At 58.8% G+C, this 16,129-nt stretch overlaps 2 protein-coding genes and 1 long non-coding RNA gene across 6 annotated transcripts; 1 reads left to right on the forward strand and 2 right to left on the reverse strand.

Annotated features, from left to right (window-relative positions):
• Positions 1-1,254: 1,254 nt before the first annotated feature.
• Positions 1,255-5,269, reverse strand: SYNGR2 (synaptogyrin 2). Of its 2 annotated transcripts, XM_025859833.2 has the most exons (4): positions 5,112-5,268; positions 3,021-3,258; positions 2,473-2,612; positions 1,255-2,383 (listed from the first exon to the last, which is right to left on the reverse strand). In XM_025859833.2, exons 1-4 carry the CDS (start codon positions 5,208-5,210, stop codon positions 2,186-2,188), a joined length of 675 nt encoding a protein of 224 aa, XP_025715618.1. In that variant the 5' UTR covers positions 5,211-5,268; the 3' UTR covers positions 1,255-2,185. The 2 variants fall into 2 exon arrangements, with proteins under 2 accessions (XP_025715618.1, XP_073742252.1); XM_073886151.1 differs by lacking the exon at positions 2,473-2,612 and having other exon boundaries at positions 5,112-5,269.
• Positions 5,270-5,849: 580 nt separating this feature from the next.
• On the reverse strand, positions 5,850-15,970 carry CUNH17orf99 (chromosome unknown C17orf99 homolog). 3 transcript variants are annotated; one of them, XM_025859679.2, is made up of 5 exons: positions 15,831-15,970; positions 9,154-9,450; positions 7,710-7,979; positions 7,486-7,577; positions 5,850-6,488 (listed from the first exon to the last, which is right to left on the reverse strand). In XM_025859679.2, the coding sequence occupies exons 1-5, from the start codon at positions 15,865-15,867 to the stop codon at positions 6,336-6,338; spliced, it is 849 nt and encodes a 282-aa protein (XP_025715464.1). In that variant the 5' UTR covers positions 15,868-15,970; the 3' UTR covers positions 5,850-6,335. The 3 variants fall into 3 exon arrangements, with proteins under 3 accessions (XP_025715464.1, XP_025715463.1, XP_025715465.1); XM_025859678.2 differs by having other exon boundaries at positions 9,154-9,453; positions 15,831-15,967; XM_025859680.2 differs by having other exon boundaries at positions 6,402-6,488; positions 7,486-7,582; positions 9,154-9,453.
• On the forward strand, positions 9,291-11,917 carry LOC141371333 (uncharacterized). The gene is made up of 3 exons (XR_012376217.1): positions 9,291-9,821; positions 10,924-11,014; positions 11,701-11,917. It is a non-coding gene; the product is annotated as an uncharacterized lncRNA (long non-coding RNA).
• Positions 15,971-16,129: the final 159 nt, after the last annotated feature.

A 16,129-nucleotide genomic window follows, 5' to 3' on the forward strand; every position in this document is an offset into this window, starting at 1 on the left:
TTTTTGAGAGAGAGCACAAGCGGGAGGAGGGGCAGAGGGAGAGGCACAAGCAGATTCCCCGGCTGAGCGGGGAGCCTGATCCCAGGGGCACTGAGATATGACCTGAGCAGAAGTCCGACACTTAACTGAGCCACCCAGGTGCCCCGAAAGCACACTTGTCTTTAACAGCCTGGGATGCCCTGGGTCTCACTGTAGACAGCTCTGATGTGACACGGGTGGGGCTTTCTTTCCAGATCTTCTTCTAGCACTACTAGTCTCAGCCACACCACTTTCACTGAGAAGCGACCATGAAGCGCGTCCTAGGAGGAACATTTGCTTACTCTGTCTGGATGGGTTTCAGGACAAAATGGGTGGATGGAGGAGCCTGGGGCCCAGGAGGGAAAGACAAGGCTCTGGTCAGGTCTGCCAGCTGGGGCTGTGGGGTCAGGTTTTGTTTGTGAAATAGACACTTGATAGCTCAGGAGCCCAGAAGACTAGCTCAGCTGTACCTTGTAAAATGGGCTGTCAGCGGCTTGCGTGGAAGCAAGGATCCGCTGGGGAGGGCGAGCCCCCATCCCCCACACTGGTGCAGATGGGATCAGGGTTCTGGGGTGGCCTCCCTGCCCTGGCTTGCCTCTCCCCTTTGTTCTACTCCAGCTTGCTGGTGACTGGTCCCGAGTCATAGGTGGCCACCGAACCGTATTGGTTGCTACTCAGGATTTTCAAACCAACAGGCCCACTTTTGACAGTCCCTGCTCCAAAAGGGAAATGTGCTTCGGGCGCCCCGGCCCCTCCTGCCAGAGATGGGCTCACTCCCTCTGAGCGGGCCGTCCTAGGATGGGCTCCAGAGGTGCGAACCCCTGTCTGCAGGCAGGAAGTGGAGGACTAGGCGTCGCCAGGGGACTCCTCACTCTGCTAGGAGGGGTTGGGAAGGAAAGGGTTACCAGGGAAGGGGCATTCAGTGGGGCAGCTCCCTGGTGCCCCCACCCCAACTCTAGCAAGGGCACAGCAAGGTCCTGGCAAGGCAGTCCAGAGAAACTGTCTTGTTTACAAGCTGAGCACAGTTGCTATTTTAAGATGCTGATGGACGGCAGCGTGAGGCATGAGACCCCAGACTAGGGAGTGTGTGCGCATGCGTGCGTTAGGCATCCCAAAGACGCAGCCTGCCGGGACTATTCAAAACCAAGTTCATAAAGCACCCCCCTCCCAGGGTGCACCCCAGAGTGGAATTTCTCTTCGACCCCTAGGCTAAGGCCCAACGAATGACAATGGAGATTATGAACGAGAAAAACATTTATTCTGTCTTGGAATCCGTCTACTAGAACCAGGGATCTGTGCATCTTACCCGCAACGCTTCTTAATACATTCAGCACAGCCTGGGGGCTGTGGGAGCACCCCACACCGAACAGTGGCAGAATATTTACATAAAGCTGGGCGTTTCTGGTCAGGCAAAGCCCCTCCCTGTTGCCAAGGGGTGTGAACAAGGAGAAGGGAGTGCTACCCTGTGCCCCCTGTGGCAAGCATCCTTCCAGGGCCCCCCCTCCTCCCGCACACCACCGCTGCCAGGGGACCAGCCCAGAGGCACAAGCGCAGGGTAGGGACCCCAGGTCCAAGAGCGAGCAGACAGGATAGCGGTGAGCACTGGGCTGCCAGCTCCCAGAGCAGGTAGGGGGCTGTGGGCACGACAGCGCCAGGAGGTGGGAAACAAACCTGAGTGAGCAGGAAAGGGGGCCCCCGCCCAGCACCAGCAGCAGAGCAGGTGGAAGGCTCGCAGCCTCATCTTTGGCACAGAACCCCAAGTAACTGCGGCCACTACAGCCTGGACCCGAGCCTGGCTCCTTTGGGCTGGGGAGAAGCTAAGGCACTTGTCCCAAAACAGCATGTCGGGCAGGTCTAGCTATTTCAGGTGGGGGTGGGATCATTAAAAGCAAAAACAAAACGCATCTGGCCAAAAACCCTTTTCTAGAAAATGCCCTTGAGGAGTGGTGGGTGAAGCCCTTGGGGCAGAGGCACTTCGGGCTGGGGCCCCCACCAGCAGCTGGGGTGGGGGAAGCAGTGGCTCTCCAGGCTGTGCCGAGGCTCCGATGGGCACGGGACGGAAGGAGGGGCCACAGCTCCAGGAGGCAAGGCTCATGGGAGGAGTCCTGGATAGGGGGGAGGCCCGCTGAGCACCCTCTCTGCCTCCCTTACCATCCCCCGCTGCGGCTCAGTACACGGGGGGCGGCTGGTAGCCCTCAGTGGTCTCGGCGTTCTGGGTGAAGGGCGGTTGTTGGTAGTTGTCCACAGATGCACCAGGGTAGGAAGCGTAGGCTGTGCTGGGGTCTGGAGTGGGGTCTACATAGTTCTGAATGAAGTCGTCCACTCCGGCCTTGTAGCGCTGGTAGGCTAAGGAGGCCAGCACACCCTGCAGGGAGCCCCAGGTTTTGGGTTCGTCAGCCTCCCACCACCCTTCTCCAAAGATACTGCAACCCTTGTCCACCCCGGCCCACCTACCCAGGAGAAGATGGAGAAGAAGCTGAAGGTGATGGCTGCCCGGGCCGAGTCGGCCCCCACTAGCACATCTTCCTCCTTGGTGGCTGCCCACTGGCTGGTAAGGAAGCAGAAACCAACGAACCACAGGAAGGTCCAGAGAGCTGGGAAGGCCGGGAGGGCAAGGTCAGCTCCATGGAGGAGGCAGCGGCTGTTCGGGGACCCAGGAAGGGCTGCCTGTGGTGGTGGGGGTGCGGGGGAGGCCCTGGGCAAGGATCTCCCAGAAGCCTCCAGGAGTATAAAGGGCACTGATGCAGAAGCCAGGGTGGGGACCGGGGTGCCTGGCTCCAGAGCCCTGTGACCATCACTCAACGCCGGTGGGCTTCGGCAGACCGACAGAAATCCCTGTGCTGTGCAAACCTGTGTATCGAGTGGGGCCGCGGACCCCGGGCTGCTCCTGGCCCCTCCCAAGGTTGCTGAGGCCCTGCAATCCCAGAGCCCCAGGGCTTTGGGGAACACTGCCTGCTCCTATTCACCTCCCCAAATAGAATGGGGGCGCTGCTAGCAGGTACCTGAGAAGAGCAGGTCGCTGATAACCAGGTATTTGCGGTCCGTGACGTTGCTGATCTGGGGGAAATAGACATCAACCACGAGGAAGAAGGCTGAGGCCAGGAAGGCCAGCACCCCGATGGCGATGCCATAGCCGCACGCATCCTCGTTGTGGTTGAAAATGCAGTATTTCTGTTTGGACTGGTGGGTATTGCTGTAGCCCTCGCCGAAAATGCACGAGAACACGATCAAGGCAAAGACCTGAGGGGACAGGTGGGGAAGGGCTGAGTGGTCGACAGACAACCCCCAGGGGGACACACATGATGGGGACCCTGGGCTCTCCCACTGCTGCTGTTCCCCTTTGGGGGCTCAGGCGCCACGGCCCCTTCTGAACTTGGGGCGTGAGCTGATAAGTTGCCTCCTGGTGCAGGCTCCCCACTTCTCTCTACTCCCCTCTCCCAGGCCACCAGCAGATACCAGCACAGCTGCCACCAGCAGGGGCATGGCTGGGGATTCCTGGACTGGGGGCCGGTGGGGAATGGACGGGGATCTCCTGAGAGGGGACTGCCCCACCCCAGCTGCCTGCCGGGAGGGGTCATCGTGGTTCAGAAGGGATGGGCCACAAAGTCACAGAAACCCAGGCCTGGAGCCTCACCCCCAGATCACCTCCTGCCTCAGTCACCTCTATAGTGTCCAACCTCTGCCTGAACACCTGGGTGAGGGAGAAGTCCCGCGCTCCCCCGCCCTCAGGAAAGGCATGCCAGTGTGCTCTGAGCAGAAGCCCGTGCCCCCAGACTCCCACTTCTTGGTGCCCCCTCCAACTCTTTCCTGCTCCAGCCTGGCCTCCCCAGTTGGGCCAGCTGTCTTCCTACAAGGACTACTGGCCTCTTTGGTACCGTGACTCTCCCCTCTGAGGGAACCCCAGTCAGCTTCCTGCCCATAAGTGAGTCCTGTCTGCAGTGCCTGTCTGGAGCACCTCAGGCTAGTCTGACCGGCAGGCCCTGCGGACACAGTTCTGCACTCAGAACCCTGCAGGTCCTAGTTGGGGGTGCAAGGGGTTGTGCCAGCCAGAACTCTGGGAGGGGCTCCAGGCCCTTGGGAACAGCCTCAAGTCACCTCATCTCCTCCCTCAACTTCAAGGCCACCACCCCATGTCAGCAGATGCAGGGATGCAGGACAGTCTGGACACCTGGCTCTCACTGGGAGGGACCCAGGCCTCTCCCCTGCCCTGCCCGAACAAGGCCCTGTCAATAGGCTCTGGAGCTAGCAGTCACAAGCCCCACCCCCAGCTGGAGATGAAGCCTGAACTCCGGGATGCTGGGAGCAGTGTGCCAGGCCCCACTCCTGGCACAGCCATCCCAACACACGGGGCATCTGCCCCTTGGAACAGACCCCACAATCGGGCAGGGAGGGGGCACGGATGCCAGTGGGGCACCTCAGAAGGCTCCAGTCCCAGGAAGGCACAGCGTGGGCACTTCAGTCCCAGCCCTCTGCCTGCCCATCTCTAACACCTTGTCCAACTTTGGGAGCTGGTTGTCCAAGAGGCTGTGACCCCCCCCAGCCCCCCCCAACCTGGTGCTGGAGGGCTCCCCTACCTCACATCCTGGGGCACCTGATCTTGGGTGGGGAAGCAGACCCGCGGCCTGCTCCAGAGTGGAAGGGAGATGCCGTTTCAGGGGGCCATATTGCCCGGGTACCCCAGGCAGCTTGGGAAAGCCCCTTCCCGGCTAATTCCCCCAGCACGGAGTCTCAGGACGCCGGCCACCTGTCCTGGAGCGGCCCCAAGCTCCTCCTACCGCCAGCAGGGCGACAGGCCTGCTCCCCACGGCGCCTCCGGGCCACCCCAACCCGAGGCCGGCCGGTGGGGGGCAGCGGGGACCAGGGGAAGGTGGGGGAAGGTGGGGGATGCTGGGGCCCGTGGGTGGGAGCCGACCGGGCCCTGGTCATGGAGGGCGGCGGGGCCCGGGCCCTCTCGCCGGCCTCACGCGCGCCAGCCGCACCCTCCCGGCCTCGGCCGCCGCCACCTGTCGCGCTCGCAGACTCGCGGGAACCCCTCCCCGCCCGGGCCTGGCGGCCCAATCCGGTCCCCGGGCCCGGAGTCCCCGCCGGCTCACCAGGCACACGACTCGCGTCACCACCTGCGGCTGCGTCAGGAAGCGCCGCAGGTCGAAGGAGCCGCCCGCCTTGGCCGCGCCGTAGGCCCCGCTCTCCATGTCGCCTTCGCCACCGCCGCCGCCGCCGCCGTCGCGGACCGCCAAGGACTGAGCCACCGCCCCGCCCCGGCCCTGCCCCGCCCCCCGGGGCGTGGCCAAAGTGGCCCCAGGGACCGAGGGCAAAGTGCGGCCCGCCGCCACTGGCGAGCGGGGCCTGCGTTCCGGCAGGGAACAGCCGTCCAGCCCAGCTCGTGGTCCGGGCCGCGTGCCCCTGCTCCCAGAAAGGGGCCAGAGAGTGCTCAGGAAGAGAGGGAGGCGCGGAGGGCCCGCCCCTCTGCCCCACCCACACTTTGCCCCTGCCGTCCCGCCTTCTTCTCCGGGAAGCCCGTCCAATACCCAAGAGGCCAGTCAGTAGTCCTTGTAGGAAGACAGACTCACCTGCCCAGGACCCAGGCTCACAAGCACCCCCTCTTCTCCCCCCATTCCATGCAAAACCCCAGGCCACAGCCTGGACGCACTCCCTGACTGGCGCGTCACTCTTTGCTTCTCTCTGGAGCTAAGCCTGGGGTGGCGTCGTGGCCCACCCCCCCCCCGCCCCGCCCCCGCCAAATCTTTCCCGGCTGGACCAGGTCCCGAGTCTGTGTGACTTCAGACTTCCATGCCCAAGATGGTGTGCGTACAGAAACAAAGTTTCCAGGGTGACAGGCAGAGGACAGGGTTTAATCCAATTCTCCTCCCCCAACACACCCCGAAATGGTTTAGAGCTTCTGAACAGAGAAGGCTGAGTGGGAGTGAGGTGGGGGGTGCGTTCTCTAGGGACCACCAGCGGACAGGCAGGGAAAAACTCCGGACGCTTTTTGCTAGTTGCAGGTGAGGATTAATGAGGGGGTGCTGGCCAGGGGAGGGCTGAGTTCTCCCAGGTGAGCTGGACAGTGACAGGTGAGTAGGTGGGGCCAGAGGACTGGGCCACCAGGAGATGGGGGTACCACTCCTGGGAAGAGGGGAACAGCTGTGGGGGCGGTGGGTTGGTGCAGATGGGCCTTTTCACAATGTACCCCACTTTCTCCCCAGACCTGCATGGATGGTGACAAGCAGCTGAGGGGTGAGGACAGGGGACACACAGAGCCCCCCCTTCCTATGGACCTCCCCTTCCATCACAGCCCACCCCATCCTAAAATCCTCAGCCTAACACCATGTGCCTTCACGGAAGAGCACCGGGCTCCAAGAATCCGGGCTGGCAGGTTTTTCTTCATGCAAATGGCGGGTCCTTTCTGTAGTGGACAAAGACCAGGGCCCTCCTGAGAGGACTCTGCCAAGCCTGCCTCTTCTGGTCACAGCCTTGATGACAAAGGAGTTAAGAGTCCGGGTTAGGCACACACACATCTCAGCCACCCCTCCCAAGGCCTCTGGGAGTTTTATGGTGCCAAGTGCATCAGCGCCCTGGGCAGCAGAAGGGGTGTAAGGCTTAGTCACCCCACTAAATGAAGGGGGAGGGAACTGGATCACCGAGAGGACAAGCACGGGCCCCTGGTCACATGGCGAGTGAGAACCTGTCTCTATATCCCATTTTATAGAAGGGAACACAGAGGCTCAGAGAGGTGACACAGGTCTCCCACGAGTCTGGCCTCTGGAAGGGACAGAGATGGGAGGGGGGACCCAGAGGTGAGACAAGAGGAGTACCAAGGACAGACAATGGCCACTGAGAAGCCTGGCCAGGGAGGGAGGAAGGCAACCAGGAGATGGCAGTATCTTAGAGGCCCAAGGAGGTAAGAAGTTCACGGGGCACAGGTGACGGCTGCCAAAGGCCAGACAGGTGGAGCACACTGACGCCTGCGGGGCAAGGGGATGGATGACACAAAGGCCCTGGTCACTTTACAGGTCAGTGGAGTGGGGACCCTAGGAGGTCTGGCCCTGCCTCTTGTCACCAGCCAGGAAGCACCGGCCTGTGTGGTTGCCGTGGAGAGCAGAAGCCCCTGATCCACCCTGGTCCCCCCGGGGGGCATCATCCCTACTCCTGGCGTCCCTCCTCCGACCCCTCAGGAAGACAGGCGAATATGCCCCATCCAGAGGCCGGGGGACTCCATCACGGGCCTGCTGGGAGTGTTGGTCTGGGTCAGATCAAGCCAGGCTGTGCAAGCCCTCAGCAGGCACTTGGCACCCAGTACGCCCTTCGTGAACTGTTGCAAGTCATGCATGATCCATGTGGCCCTTTGTCTGCCCTGGCAGCAGCCCCGTCCTACAGACCCACCACCCGCTGCCTCCAGCCGGGCTCCTGGGGGCCCATACAGGCCACCCACCGTCCTCACGGTCCCCACATCCTGCACCCATCTCCTACCTGGTCCACAAGGCCCGGCCCAGCAACCAAGAGGTGACAGCGGCAATGGAGGTGAGGCTGCCAGCCAGCGCCGCGATGGCCCCCTGGGGCGGCTGTCCTGCGAGGGAGGGGGGTGGCTGAGCTGGCCCCCCCGTCTCAGCACCCTTCCCTGCTCTTGGCCAGGGCGAGGCGGAGCTCTCCCACCTCCCACTGCTGCCCGTCCGGGAACCAAGGGGCCCTCTCACCGGGGGGCACCAGCTTGAAGGGGCTGGACTGGACACTGAGGTCATTTTCAGCCTGGCACTGGAGCCAGGTGGACGTGTTGGGAAGGGCGAAGGAGAAGTCGGCAGGCTGCCCATAGCTTGGTCTCTGCTGCATGTGGACGGACCCGTCCTTCCCCACCAGGCTGTAGGTGATGGGTGGGCTGCCCGAGGGCGCCCGGCAGGAAATCTCTACGCTGGGGCCGGATCCTCTGTCCAGCAAGGTGAAGGTAGCCTGCAACTGGGACACGGGCTCTGGGAGGGTGGACGAGGTTAGCACAGGTGTGGCTCAGTGACTTTCACAACCTCTCCCAAGCAAATTCCCTTGTTACCAAATGCCTACTGAGCCTGGAGGCCTAACTGTTATGGCTCCCGCCTCCAAGCAGCCTTTCGGATTACCCCCTCTGTCTTGTGTCTGAGCTTCTATTCTACTTGCAGTGGGTACTACACAATTTCACATTTGGTATATTCTGGGTTGTCAGACTTACCAAATAAAAATACATACAGGATGCCCAGTTAAATTTGAATTTCAGGTAAATAATGACTATGTCCTGTGCAAAATTTATCTGGCAACCCTATTTATATTCTTTCAGTCTTGGCTCTTTTACTGGAATAGTTCCTTCAGAACAAGAACTGTCACAAGATTCTAGATTCTAGAATCCCCCGGGGCCTTCAGCCTAATGCTGTAAATAGCCTTACGGATGAGTAACAACCACCGCCCCTTGTGGCATACTGACCACCTACTAGAAGCTTCCACTGACTCCTTCCTGCCCTCCAGGGGTAGGAACTATTACTATTTTTGTTTTGCAGATGAAGCAACCAGGCCCGCAGAGGTTGAGTGACTTGCCCAGGACCCACAGCCTCTAAGTGTTGAGACTTGCACCCTGACCATAGGGCTCCAGATCCTGGGCCCTCCTTCACTAGGCTGGCTCCTCTCAGGGGCGGAGTCAGGGGGCCAGGGGCCCACCACTGGCCTGGGCAACATCCTCCAGCTCCCCTCCCCCCAACCACACCCCGTGCCTCCCACCAGGAAGGACACCTGAATTAAGATCAGAGAAGAAGTGGGAAGAAGACAGGTTTTGGAGCTGGGGCGACATTCTTAATCACCAAGGCTTTATATAGGCCAGGAACCACAAACCCCACCCTCCAGGTGCAGTGAAGATTCAACTAGATAAAGCACAAAAAGTGCCTACTTTATCAGAATGAGGCCAGAGCTCAACTGATGGGGCCCAGGCCCTGGTCACTTCCGCCCACCCCAAAGGTCCCTGCCAGGAGATGGTGCCCTGGGGCCCGGCCAGGAGCTACACTGTTCTGGGCGCAGGCCTAAGGGACCCAGAGTGGCTTTGGAGGTGAGCAACCTGTCCAGTCCCCAGCCTCCTGCCTTCTAGCCCAGACCCTGCCCTTCCTCCAGCCCCCAGCGTGCACTCACTGGTCCATAGCTCCCAGTACATCTGCAGCTTGGTGCTGGCTGAGTGCTCGCCCCAGGGGGAGGCCGCCTTGCAGGAGTAAGTGAGCAGGTCTGGCCTGGACTTGAGTGTGATGTTGATGCTGAAGGAGGCCGGGTCTCCGGTCTTCACCACCTTCTTGGCGACCTCGGTGCCCTGACTCCCCCAGAGGGAGTAGGTGATGGGCGGGCGTGCCTGGGGTGAGTGGCACGTTATGGCCACCCTGCGGCCTCTGGGGAAAACCTCCAGGACTTTGTAGGTAATGAAGGTCTCAGGGGTGACTTCTGGCAGGTGAAAGGGTCCAAGGGGGAAGAAGGAAACCAATATTGATCAAGCACCTTAAGAAAATGCCGGTTTTGCGGTTCCTCAAAAAGTTAAAAAATTATCATATGACCTAGCAAATCCCACTTCTGGATATCTACCAAAAGAATTGAAAACAGGGACTCTAACGGCTATGTGTGCACCCAGGCTCACAGCAGAACTATTCACGCTAGCCAGAAGGTGGAAGTAGCCCACGCGGCCATCTGTGGATGAATGGATAAGTCAAACCTGGCCTGGCCACATGATGGAATAATCCTCACCCATAAAAAGGAATGAAGTTCTGATCCATGCTATAGCGCGGACGAGCCTGAGAAACATCACGTCGAGTGAGGTAAGTCAGACACAGAAGGTGAACTATCTTCGATTCCATTCACATGAAATGTCCCGAATAGGAACATCCCGAAACAGAAAGCAGATTGCCAGTTGGCAGGGGCTGGGGGAGGGGCAGATGGGGAGTGAATGCTTGTGGGTTGGGGCTTTCCTTTCAGGGTGATGGGAATGTTTTGGAACTAAATAGGGTGATGGTTGCACAACACTGTGAAGGCACTAAACGCTACTGAATCGTCACTTTAAAATGGTTAATTTTGTGTTATATGAATTTCACCCCAATTTTGAAAAGGAAGGAAGGAAAGAAGGAAGGAGGGAAGGAAGGAAGGAAGGAAGGAGGGAGGGAGGGAGGAAGGGAGGGAAGGAAGGAAGGAAGGAAGGAAGGCAGGCAGGCAGGCAGGCGGGCAGGCAGGCAGGAAGGCAGGCAGGCCTCCGGGATAAAAGTCTATCTCTGGGGTTTAGATTCTTTTTGCCCAGAATATTTTCCTACAAAAATAAAATGAAATTAGGACATGAGTAGGAAGCACGGAGAAGTTTGGGACACAGGTCAGGAGAGCCAACACTGAATTCAACTTCTAGATTCAATGAGCTGGTCGACTGTAAGTGGCAGGGGACAGGTGCTAGAGTCCTTCTTGCACATCACCATAGCCCTGGCCCAAGGCAGGAGACCCGAAATCTACTGTTTGTTGGCTGAATGACTCCCTCCCATGAGAAGGCAGTTCCTTGGTTGCACACTGAACTAGTACCAGAGGCCTCCTGCTCAGTGCCAAACCCAGCAGGGGACCTGGGAGGCAGGGGAGCTGGCCAGGCTCCAGAGAGGTCAACATCTGGTTTAAAGGGACAGTCAGAAGGAGAGGGTAGAGGGTAGGACCCAGATCAACAGGGTTGAGCTGAGCCAGAGAGAAAGAGGCCACTTGGGAAAGCAGGATTTCCAGAGAGCAGGGAGGCCCTCAAAGGAGACTGGGTGCTTCCAGCACCTGGGGGATGCAGGACCAGATGCTGGAGCACCTGGGGGATGCAGGACCAGACCCACTCTCCAGCGGCACCCTGCATTCTTCCATCAAGTGCCTCTCTGCTTGGAAGTAACTAACGGCTCTGTTTTGCAGGCGGATCCTGGAGTTGATTTGATGCAGAAGACATTTCTAAGAGCTTCCTACTGGCCCTCTTGCGGCCCATGCTGAATTCTTCCAGACAGGGGTTGGGTGGAAACAAAGCTGCCCCTCAATGGGGGTTTGGGAGGGAGGCTGCATTGTGGGCAACATTCTGTGCCTGTTCAAGGAGAGTGTGTAGGGGCAGCGCTTGGGGGGCATAGAGGAAAGCGTTGACGAAATCAAAGTATCATGTGCCTCATACATCATCCTTGCCCTGCTGGGTGGGCACACTGGCTCTGGAAACCACACTGCCATCAGAAAACTGCTCACGGAGCAGAGAACTGGAACCAACTAGAATGTGCTTCCTTCAGAGACATTTCCTAGGAATCCTAAAGGTTCTGACCACTAAGCATATTTCTTTCTAGACCAGTGGTTCTTGGCCAGGGGTGGTTTTGGTTTTGCTTCCAAGGGACCTTTGTGTCTGGAAGCATTTTTGGTTGCCATGAATGGGGGGTGCTCCTGGGATCTAGTAGGTAGAGGCCAGGGATGTCACTAAAACATCCAGTAACGCACAGGACTGCCCCATAACGGAATCGTCCAGTTCCGATGTCAAAAGTGTTGAGGTTGAGAAACCGTGGTCTTGACAACCATCAGCAGCCTTCCAGAATCAGATTTCTAGCCCTGCCCACGGCTGCACACACACTAACAAATGTTTCCTCATCTGTTCCTGTTTCTCAACGGCATGAGAACCCCCATAGTTTAGTACTTTTTTTTTTTTTTTTTTCCAAATAGGCTTTCACACAAAGTCTTGGATTTGAAGTAAGTAAAGCCCTACGGAGCGTCCAGTGTGGTCTCTGGGGCGCCATTCTGCACACTGCCACCAGTAATTTTGTGGATGCAACCTGGGGCCAAAGGGCCAGTTCCTCACTGCCCAGATGCTCTTGGGGCCCGAATCTCCCTCCACAGAGGAAATGGGGCTCAGGGTGTTAAATGTGATGACACTTTTCTTCACTCCCTTCACAGAGGGAAATGACTAACAAAAGTTAAAAGAAAAAGCTGGGCTGTTTTGGTTTCCATTTCGAGGGCCAATAATAAAAGCTTGATTTACATAAACTCACAGACCAGAGTCACTTCTGACTACACTAGGCCATAGGGCATTCACTTTATATTCTAACAAGACTGGTGTGGTCTTTGTTGATCGTCTAGTTTGTGCATTTAACCCAGCAATAATGAGAGGGCTGGCATTCAATTAAAAATTCATTAAGTGCATCAGAGCATTGGAGGATGGTACGGCACACTCAGTGTGATGAAGAGACAGGCCCACGCTCAGACCGGAAGCTGAGCCAAGCTGGGCTGGGCTGAATGCGTGGCTGTGCAGAGCCTCCTTCTGTCGCTAAGGAGAGAAGGAAGTCCCTTGGGGTGAATGCAGGGACCGCGGAGCTGCTGCCCCCACGGCTCAGAGGCCCTTCAGGATCGCCCCCGCCTGTCTCCAGGCTTGTGTCTGTGCTAACCAGAGGCTTAGAGATCTGAGTCCGAACCCTAGAGATCCAATGTATTAGACCTAAGGGGGTGGGGGGGCTTGTTCCGGGATCTGATTTTGAACAAGCAGCCCACGTGTTGAGGGTCAAATTATGTCTTCCAAAAAAGATATGGTCAAGCCCCATCACCCAGGTCCTGTGAATGGTGCCTTATTTGGAAATAGGGTCTTTACAGATGCACTCCAGGGATCCATGGTGGATTAGGGTGGCCCTACTACGAGGAGAGACAGAGACGCACACGCACGCAGGGAGAGGCCACATGAAGAGGCAGGCAGAGGTTGGAGGGATGCTGTCACCAACCATGAATGCCAAGGACTGCCAGGAGCCACCGGAAGCCAGGAGAGAGGAGGCCTGGGTCAGCATCTCCCTGCCGACACCCCCATCTCGGACCTCTAGCCTCCAGAACTAGGAGAGAATGACTCGTTGTTATTTTAAACCCCCCAGTGTGTGGTAATTCCTTACGGCAGTCCCAGGAAGTTACGACAGCACCCCCTCCAAGGGGTTCTTCTGAACATCGCTGAGAAACTCCACACAAGTTTTAGGAATACATGGAGGACAATCCATCGAGTTTCCTTTGCTCGCTGTCAGGAGGACGATGTAGTTTGAAACCGTGCTTCATCCGGATATCCCCCCTCTGAGCAAGAACACGGCAGCCCCACGGGATGCCCCAGGCCCGCAGGTCATCCTCTGTGCCCTGCCCCACCTCTTAGGAGGCTTTGCACATCCCCCGTCACCCCACCACCTCCCAACCTTCCCGACCCTGGCATCCTCCCACGGAGCCCTCAGGAACGTGGGCTCAGTTGGCACTCCGGCACCTCACCGACGCCTATGGGAACCAGCCTCCCCGCCCAGGGCAGGGCCTACCCCGTGGTTGTCTCAGATGATGGGTCCCCACAGCCTCCCCAGCACTGACCTAGGAGGACAGGGGTGGACATCCCCTTGGCATTTCTGGACTATTCTCCCTCCTTCCTCCCTAAACACCGGGCTTGAACCTTGTGTCTTCAGACGTATTCTACCCTGCTCCCCTGGGTTAGTTACCTAGAAACACCCACCATTCCTTGAAGATTCCTGCCCCCCATTCCTATCACTCTCAATACCACGCCGGCCACGATGCCTGGGGATTTCAAAATACACAGAGATCATCTTTCCAACATCCTGGCTCTTCAGTTTCTCAACTTCCCATCTCTTGTGCCCTACTTCTTGCCCCCACGGGAGTGTTTAGCTGCATAATATTCCATGGTAAGGCTGCACTTTATTTGGTCAATCCTTTGAGTTGCTCAGGCCAAAAACTTTGGGATCATCTTCTCCGGCTCTGCCTTTCCCATCCCCTCGCCCCAGCACGCGCCGCTGGCCTGACCTTCAGCACATGTCTTGATCACTTCCCCCCGGGGGCTCTGGCTATCACCCGATCTCTCCTCTGGATCCCAGAAACAGCCTGATGGCTCCCTGGGATTCCACCCACGGTCCCCATCCCGTCTCTTAACACAGCAGCCTTGAAGGGCAAACCAGACCTTGGCTTCCATGAAAACCCCACCCTCTGTAGCGAAGTCCACCGAGCCCTCCCTACTCAACCCTCCTCTCCATCACGCTCTCCCCTCCCCCCTGCCTCCTGCAGTCGGCACTCAGGCCTCCCAGGCTCTACTGGCTCCTTTGTGTCCCTGCTCGGGTGTCCCCTTCTCAGGGACAATCTCCCAATACATGCTGACCCTTCCCCATCCCCCCGTGCTCCCTTCCACTCCTCCCTGCTTGCTTCTCTCTAGGACTTACTGGGTTCCAGCACACTGTGGAAGGTGCTTATTGTCCCTATCGTCTGTCATCTGCCCCCCACCCCCGCGGCCCCGCTGGAATGTAAGCTACGGGAAGGTGGGGATCTTTGTTTTTTTCTGCACCCTGTGGTTCCCTCTTGGGGCCTAGAACCGTGCCTGGCACCAAACAGGTGCTCCTACAGTCTCTTTTGAATGAATGAATGATTTCCCAGCTGGCCTCTCCGGAGTTTAGTTAACAAGGCTTGTTGGGCAAGAGTCTGAGCAGAAGTGAGGGGCGGAGGGGGGCCCACCAGCCCTGGCCAGGTACTTCCCGAAACGGGGACGCAAATGTCTGCCGCCTCCAGCCGCTCTCTTTTTAGCAGAAACACCAGGACTGACGTGTTTGTTTTTAAAGCAAATGAGGAAATGATAATTTTGCTTGTCCCGCATTCGAGCGAGACCCACCCTTCAGTGGAATAGAGACAGATGCCAGCTCTGTGACCCGGTGGCCCCAGCGAGGTGATGGTGGAGGCAGGTCAGGGGGGAACACCACCGCCCAGCCTGGTGGAGAGGAGGAGGTAGCCCACCACCCTGACCTTAAGGGTCACAGGGCTAGAAATGGGGGTGGGGGGAGAGCTGGAGAAGGGGGGGAGGAGGCAGGCATGGAGGAGGGACCAGGAGCGTCCCCTCCCCCTGGCTCTGTACCCACCCCCTGGTGGAGAAGGGGCCCGGCGCCCTCCAGCTGCCTCTGAGAGTAAGCCAGACTCCGTTTGCCGGACCTCTGGGGAAGCCAGGACTTCCTCCGCCCCAGTGCCCCCCCCCCCGGGTGCCCCCAGCCCTCACTGGAATCACACCCACCCGACAGATCTCCAGATCGGGCACCTGGGGTAGAGTGACTAGCATGTACCGGCCCAGGGACACGCTCTCGGCTCGCCTTCCCTCCCCCCACCGGAGCCCAGCTGGAAGCCAGCTCTCCCCTTGCCCCAAGTCCCCTGGAGGTCCCCCACTGGCCTGCCCACCTGCTCCTCTCCATGCCCTCCAGGGCCCTGCAGGGGTTGAGGCCAAGTTCCAGAACTGTGCATCTGTCCACCACCAGACACCCGCACACCATCAGCAACCTCCGCCAGCCACGGCACCCACCACGGCACCCACCGTCTCCCTCAAGCGTGCTGGGCTACTCACCTACCTCCTGCTGCGCGGAGAAGCCGCTGGTGCCTGGAAGCGGGTGTGTGTGTGTGTGTGTGTGTGTGTGAAGGGAGTAAGCAGGGAGCCCAGGGTGGAGGGGAGGCCGGAGACCACCCAGAGAGCCTCCTGCCAAGGACAGAAGGGAGGCCTAGGACTCAACAAGCGTCTTTGCTCACAGAAGCTCTTTTGAGGCCACAACATTCAGCATCATCAGCTCTTTTGTGGATGAGTAAATAGTGGGCCCAGCACAGTAAAGCAATCACTGGGCCTCATTGTGCAGTAGGGGCTGGTCTCAAGGCCACATCTCTCCCTCTCTGTCCTTGTGCTTCTGGAAGTGTCTGTGTGCCTCCAGGTCCCTCTCCTATGCTCCCTGGCCTCGCTGCACCCTCAGCCTGCTTCCCCCAGGCCCTGGCGGTGGTCCCCCTGCCCCCCAACAATGTCCCCATTAGCTCACCCAGCATGGCCAAGCAGAACAGCGGAAGGAGCCTCATGCCTCTGCTGGGGTAAAGGCCCTCTGCTCAGGCTTGCAAGAGCTCCCTCAGCAGGGCCACCTCCACTCTGGGGCCCCTGGGATGCTCCTAGGGTGTGTGCCTGCAGCAGGGAGATAACCCGGAGGCCATGGCACCCCATGGCCTCAGCAACCAGGGCTGGGCTCAGAACAGCTGGGCCCCCACACCCTCTGGGGGAATTAGGAGGCCCCTGGGCCTTGGAGCCAAACCAGGGCTTACACTCAGCCACCACCGCTGAGCTGTA

Source organism: Callorhinus ursinus, unplaced genomic scaffold (assembly GCF_003265705.2).
Source record: "Callorhinus ursinus isolate GAN/ISIS: 27379988/994484 unplaced genomic scaffold, GSC_fseal_2.0 scaffold68, whole genome shotgun sequence".
Taxonomy (NCBI): Eukaryota; Metazoa; Chordata; class Mammalia; order Carnivora; family Otariidae; genus Callorhinus; species Callorhinus ursinus.